General features: G+C 32.2%; 1 protein-coding gene across 1 annotated transcript; it reads right to left on the bottom strand.

The window, feature by feature from the left end:
• Positions 1-2,244: 2,244 nt before the first annotated feature.
• LOC119605842 (pickpocket protein 28) lies at positions 2,245-6,795 on the bottom strand. The gene is made up of 5 exons (XM_037959164.1): positions 6,338-6,795; positions 6,163-6,268; positions 3,503-3,651; positions 2,632-3,431; positions 2,245-2,567 (listed from the first exon to the last, which is right to left on the bottom strand). Exons 1-5 carry the CDS (start codon positions 6,793-6,795, stop codon positions 2,245-2,247), a joined length of 1,836 nt encoding a protein of 611 aa, XP_037815092.1.

Raw genomic sequence — 6,795 nt, 5'->3', positions numbered from 1 at the left:
AGTCTATAGTCTAGTCTATAGTCTAGTCTATAGTCTAGTCTATAGTCTAGTCTATAGTCTAGTCTATAGTCTAGTATATAGTCTAGTCTATAGTCTAGTCTATAGCTAGTCTATAGTCTAGTCGATAGTCTAGTCTATAGTCTAGTCTATAGTCTAGTCTATAGTCTAGTCTATAGTCTAGTCTATAGTCTAGTCTATAGTCTAGTCTATAGTCTAGTCTATAGTCTAGTCTAGTCTAGTCTATAGTCTAGTCTATAGTCTAGTCTATAGTCTAGTCTATAGTCTAGTCTATAGTCTAGTCTATAGTCTAGTCTATAGTCTAGTCTATAGTCTAGTCTATAGTCTAGTCTTAGTCTAGTCTATAGTCTAGTCTATAGTCTAGTCTATAGTTAGGTCTATAGTCTAGTCTATTAGTTTAGTCTATGTATAGTCTGATATAGTCTAGTCTATAGTTATAGTCTATAGTTCTAGTCTATAGTCTTCTAGTCTTAGTCTAGTCTATAGTCTAGTCTATGTATAGTCTATGTCTAGTCTATAGTCTAGTATATAGTCTAAGTATATTAGTCTAGTCTTAGATAGTCTATAGTCCGTCTATAAGTCTAGTCTATAGTTCAGGTTATAGTCTTCTATAGTTAGTCTATTAGTCTAGCTATAGTATAGTCTATAGTCTTAGTCTATAGTTAGTCTATAGTATAGTATATAAGTCTAGTCTATAGTTTAGTCTATAGTCTAGGTCTATAGTCTAGTCTATAGTCTAGTCCTATAGTCTAGTCTATAGGTCTAGTCTATAGTCTAGTCTATAGTCTAGTCTATAGTCTAGTTCTATAGTCTAGTCTATAGTCTAGTCTATAGTCTAGTCTATAGTCTAGTCTATAGTCTAGGCTATAGTCTAAGTCTATAGTAGTCTATAGTCTATAGTCTAGTCTATAGTCTAGTCTATAGTCTAGTCTATAGTCTAGTCTATAGTCTAGTCTATAGTCTAGTCTATAGTCTAGTCTATAGTCTAGTCTATAGTCTAGTCTATAGTCTAGTCTATAGTCTAGTCTATAGTCTAGTCTATAGTCTAGTCTATAGTCTAGTCTATAGTCTAGTCTATAGTCTAGTCTATAGTCTAGTCTATAGTCTAGTCTATAGTCTAGTCTATAGTCTAGTCTATAGTCTAGTCTATAGTCTACTCTATAGTCTAGTCTATAGTCTAGTCTATAGTCTAGTCTATAGTCTACTCTATAGTCTAGTCTATATAGTCTAGTCTATAGTCTAGTCTATAGTCTAGTCTATAGTCTAGTCTATAGTCTAGTCGATAGTCTAGTCTATAGTCTAGTCTATAGTCTAGTCTATAGTCTAGTCTATAGTCTAGTCTATAGTCTAGTCTATAGTCTAGTCTATAGTCTAGTCTATAGTCTAGTCTATAGTCTAGTCTATAGTCTAGTCTATAGTCTAGTCTATAGTCTAGGTCTATAGTCTAGTCTATAGTCTAGTCTATAGTCTAGTCTCTTAGTCTAGTCTATAGTCTAGTCTATAGTCTAGTCTATAGTCTAGTCTATAGTCTATTCTATAGTCTAGTCTATTCTATAGTCTAGTCTATTCTATAGTCTAGTCTATTCTATAGTCTAGTCTATAGTTCTAGTCTATTATTCTAGTCCATAGTCTAGTCTATAGTCTAATATATATTCTATATTCTAGTCTGTAGCTAGTCTATCGTCTAATCTAAAGACTAGTCTAGTTTATATGTTTTTATTTTCTTTTTGGTTTGTGGACCTTAGATTTGGATTCCGAAGATATTTGCGTTCTCCAAAAGCTGATTTTAATTTAATTTAAAAGATTTGGTGCAAAAATTCAAATTTTAATAAAACAAACGTTTCAGTTAGTTATATTTTTTTCATTTATTGCTGAAACAGTAAATTTTATGGACATTAAATATTTTTAGGGGTACTTCCGAAATAGGAATGTTTTTAAATTTAATTCTATTTTCTTCACCTTTAACGTTTGGAATAATATTTATTAATAAGAAGAAGTGTGTAACCCAACTAAAGCCTTCAAATATAGTTCCTCTATACACCATAAAGCGTTTACCAATCGACTCAGAATCTCTGGATTTCGGACTATACTTTCTTATTTATACTTTTATTACAATTCCAAAATAATTATAAATCTGTTCCGGTAATAGGTGTAGAATATATTCGATTCGGTCCTGCCGAATACTGAACAAATAATTTATTTTTAACATATTGGCATCTACGAATACTAGTTATTCTGTCTTCTATTGGCCTTCTGAACAATATGACCAAAATGTTCACTATTACGACGTTCAATTTGTCTCTGTGGAAACTGTTGTAATTTCGAAGGTTTAATCAATGGATCCGTTGTCACGTAATACGAAGGAGCATCAATATAACGTAGAGACGGATTTCGTGAATCAGAAAATGAAACATCTACACGACTGCCACCCTTAATACGATCATGACGCTTTACCACATGATAGGGACGCAAAACGGCATAGTAAATGAACTCGGCTATTGAGATGAAACTAAAGCCCATAAAGAGACCCATCAAACCACCAACACTGGCTAGAATTGTAATTAAAGTATTTATAAGAAATAGTATTAAAAGCACTATATTCCTTCAACTTACACAAAAAATCTGTCATGCCAATAAATTCGGTTTGTTTAGTGCTGCGAAAAGTATTATCGGTGAAATAAAAGTGAACCACGGCCATATTCTTTTCGGCATATTCACTGGTGGTGTTCTTTACAAACTTATTGGCAATGGCAAAGCCCTCATGTGAAATGGGTGCCGAAAAGAAATCGGTATAAAAATTCAAATCAAAACAACTGGGCCAACATTTATGTTGACAATCTTCCATGGCGGTATGAGATCTATTGCGTTTATTTTGTAGAACCATTTCCACACAGGGAGTATCTTTAAGGCCACATATTCTGGCATCTTTCTCCAACATGGGCATATAGTAATTCAAACATTTACACGAATCCAATAATTGGCGGGCCTGACATTCTCTCTCACAGTTCCGCCGATTATAATAAGAAAAATATTCCAATTTTTCTTCACCATCAAATAAACATTTACGATATTGTTTATCTATAGATTTTAAATTTAAAGCTGCTTCAGTTTTATCTGTACGTATTCTTATCTTGGTCTCACTTCCCGCCGGCAATAAAGTGCCAATTTCTCTTACATGTGGAATTTCCGCCGGACTATGTAAAGCCATTTTTAGACCTACACTAGCCGTTGAGGAACAATAGTAATCGGATAAATCTATATCAAATGTTAAACTCAATCCCAATGTAATTCCTGTACCCACAGAAGTTCTTGGATAGAAAACTTCGGGTAACTCATCGGGATAACCCCTTTCGGGATCCCAGTTAACAGGAGCAGCCTCATCATTATAGGTTTGATTGCGCAATTTGGAAACTCTGGGAAAGTATTTAATTTAGAGGCTTCGATTAAACATTTATTAAAACTTTTTAGAGATTTTAATACTCACTCTACATTATACATAAAATTCGGACTTAACATATTAAATACACAACAAAGACCCTCATCCGTCACTATAGTGCGAAAGATGTCGCTACATTTATAGTCCACAGCTCCATAGTTGCAACCAACTATCATTTCTTCACAGGGTTGGGAGATCTAGGAATACATACAAGAGAATACGATTAATTCAGAAAATACAGTCCTCGTCATAAGTATTTACACAAATTAAAAATGTAAAATCTCCTTATACATTAGGGTGGTCCCGTTTGTATGCAAAATATATTGGGTACTGATGTCTGAAAGCCTGGTTCATTCTAAAATATCATGTGAAAGATCATTAATAGGCGCTTTCAATGGCGTATCGTTAAATATTACAGAAAATTTTAAAAAGTTCCTGGTTAAGAACAAAAAAGTATCAAAAAGTTTCCTGATATATGTCCTAAATCAATCGGAACCAAGTATGTTCAAATTCTTGTAACTTCTGTTTTTGTTCAAAGTACTATTGATTTGTACATAAAGTACGTTTTAAAAAAGTACCAAATAATTCAGTCAAATGTGGTCCTAAGTAAGACTTTGAAATCGGGTTCCGTAAAGTACATTATTTAGTGTAACTAAATCTACCAATTTTTAACATTTAATCAAAATGCTTTAATGAGTTTGAATAAATTAAAAATTCCCCTGTTTACGACCTGTTTGGTACTTTTTCTCCCCCCAGCGATAAAACACATCTACGTTTAGAGATTTATAAGGTCCAATAAAATACCAAAATGCAGTTTTACCCGTTGACTCCTAAAAAGAGCCTAATTTCGAAGAAGTACCTGACACATTTGCGCTTATTTTTTTAATCATGAACAGATGGTAGGTAATTCATCGAAATATTTATCATAGACCCAGAAAAATATATATATATTCTAGGTCCTTCTTAGATTTTAAGACGATTTAGGCATGTTTACCCGCCCGCCTGGCAGTTGAAATTTTGCATAAATATTCTCTATTGATAAGGTTTGTTTGGTATTAGAACTAAAAAATATTGATTTTCCCTAGCCCCCATCCAAGTGGCCCTTCAAACTATGTACAGAAATCTATTTATCAAATTTTATAAGGATCAGTTCATAAGAGATCCTATACCCCATATAATGTTCCCTTCAGAAAATCATTTAATGCTTAAAACTGTTTTAATAATACCAGTATAGCAGCAACAAAAAAAGCCTCTCTACCAAAATTTTATAAGGATCGGTCCATAATTGATAGTTACCTCCATATAACGACCCCTTCAGAAAATCACTTGCATATAACTTGCATTTCTGAAAATGACTTTATGGCTAATAACTAGAAACAAGTTTTATATAACTAAATCAAAATTTTCCGAACATATTGACCCATAACCTATCTTTCAGAAAATCGTTTTTTCAAATTGTCCAAATATTATGAAATAAACTATTCCCCATTTTAAATTCTGCAGAGCCAGGTCCATATCTGAATTAAGATCTAAGTACTTATATAGGACCGCTTTTTGTAATTAAATAGAATTTACGACATATTCAACATTCCTTTTTGTCAGAAAATTCTTTATATTGGGACAAGGATCGAATATAGGCCGATCCTTATTTTGATAAAAGATTTATGCTTATATAAAAAATGTTCTACAAAGATTCATAGAAATACTAGTCCCGTTCATCGATTTTAACCACTTTCAACTGGATTTATCCTTGGACCAAAATATATGTGATGCGGACCAAAATATGTGTGATGCGGTTTTAGTAGAAATTGCCCTGTGCTCTATTAAAAGTAACATATTCAGATTAGGGTTCTATAGTTGAAATGAAAAGTCGACTTTTTGAATTTTATAAAAAGTAGATTTTTCGACTTTTTTCATTAAATTAAAAGTCGACTTTTAGTATTTTATAAATAGTCGATTTTCGACTTTTTTCGACTTTTTGATTTTTTTTTCGACTTTTTTCAAATTTTCGACAATTTTTTACTTTTTTTACTATTTTCGAGTTTTCGACTTTTTCCGACTATCTTCGATTTTTCGAATTTTCTTTTTTTTCGACTTTTCGAGTTTTTTCGACTATATTAGAGTTTTTGATTTTCTTTTTTCGACTTTTTCAAATTTTCGACTATTTTTGACTTCTTTCTACTGTTTTCGAGTTTTCGACTTTTTCCGACTTTTTTCGAGTTTTTTCGACTATATTAGAGTTTTTGATTTTCTTTTTTCGACTTTTTCAAATTTTCGACTATTTTTGACTTTTTTCTACTATTTTCGAGTTTTCGACTTTTTCCGATTTATTCCGACTTTTTTCGACTTTTTCCGACTTTGTACGACTTTTTTCGACTTTTTCCAACTTTTCGACTTTCTTTGAATTTTTACGACTTTTTTCAACTTTCCTACTTTTCGACTTTTTTGCAACACAATAGTTGACTTCGACTTTTTTCGACAAAAAGTCGATTGTTCGATTTTTCGAAAGTCGATTTATGGAACCCTAATTCAGATACTTTCTTCAAAAGCCTTTACAATTAGTAATGAAGAATATATAATTTCGACAGATATTTATAATTTCGATACTTCTTTTCTAATCAGCATATTCGCAGTGAGTTTTTCCTTATCCTAGATCCTTTATAAAATCCTTGAAAAGTTATATGAAGTTGTATACAATTTCAACTTACATTTACAATAAAATCTTCAAAATTATTCCAATTAATCGAATCGGCCATCGATAAATTCACTTCCCGTTTGCACAATAACTGTAACATGGTGTATTCACTTGAATCTCTATAAATTTAAAGCAGATTTTTTAAATTTGTTTTTCAAAACTTTTTCAAATCTCACTCTCACACTTACTCCTTGTAAACTTGGGCTCTAGCTTTCGAAGCTTGATTTAGATTACACAAAGTAACCGCCGGAAAGGGTTCGTTAACAATAAAACTTGGTTCCGGATTAATGCCCAAAATAACCGGTGTCGAACGCCATTTAGCATAAACATTTGAGATAAAAAATATCGACATTAAAACCACCGCCACAAAAGACATGGCAAAGAATATCCTTTCGCCCGGATACAATTGTTCATCGACAATATATTTTAGACCGTGCAACGTTGAATGTTGACAAAATTCATCGGTATTTTCGGCAATAACTTTTTTAAAATCCACAATACTTTCTTGTTTTTTCAATTCGGGTTTTTCGAAATTATTACGACGTGGTATCTCATTTGTTGGTCGCCTTAGGACATTTAAATGTAAAGAATTGTCAATATTCCTTCTGAGACCCGCTTCCGGTTGTACACGATTTAGGACATTCAT

Source organism: Lucilia sericata, unplaced genomic scaffold (genome assembly GCF_015586225.1).
Source record: "Lucilia sericata isolate MDLA Ls3-8-SP2 unplaced genomic scaffold, ASM1558622v1 Contig000526F_arrow, whole genome shotgun sequence".
Taxonomy (NCBI): Eukaryota; Metazoa; Arthropoda; class Insecta; order Diptera; family Calliphoridae; genus Lucilia; species Lucilia sericata.
This window is presented reverse-complemented; position numbering and strand designations above follow the sequence as displayed.

Bases quoted from the DNA above. Each gene is read 5' to 3' on its own strand.
- LOC119605842 (XM_037959164.1), bottom strand. From the start codon at position 6,795: ATGAATGTCCTAAATCGTGTACAACCGGAAGCGGGTCTCAGAAGGAAT. The intron at 6,269-6,337 runs GTAAGTGTGAGA...TTAAATTTATAG, and splicing joins AGAGCCCAAGTTTACAAGGA to AGATTCAAGTGAATACACCA. The intron at 2,568-2,631 runs GTAAGTTGAAGG...TTACAATTCTAG, and splicing joins TGGCATGACAGATTTTTTGT to CCAGTGTTGGTGGTTTGATG.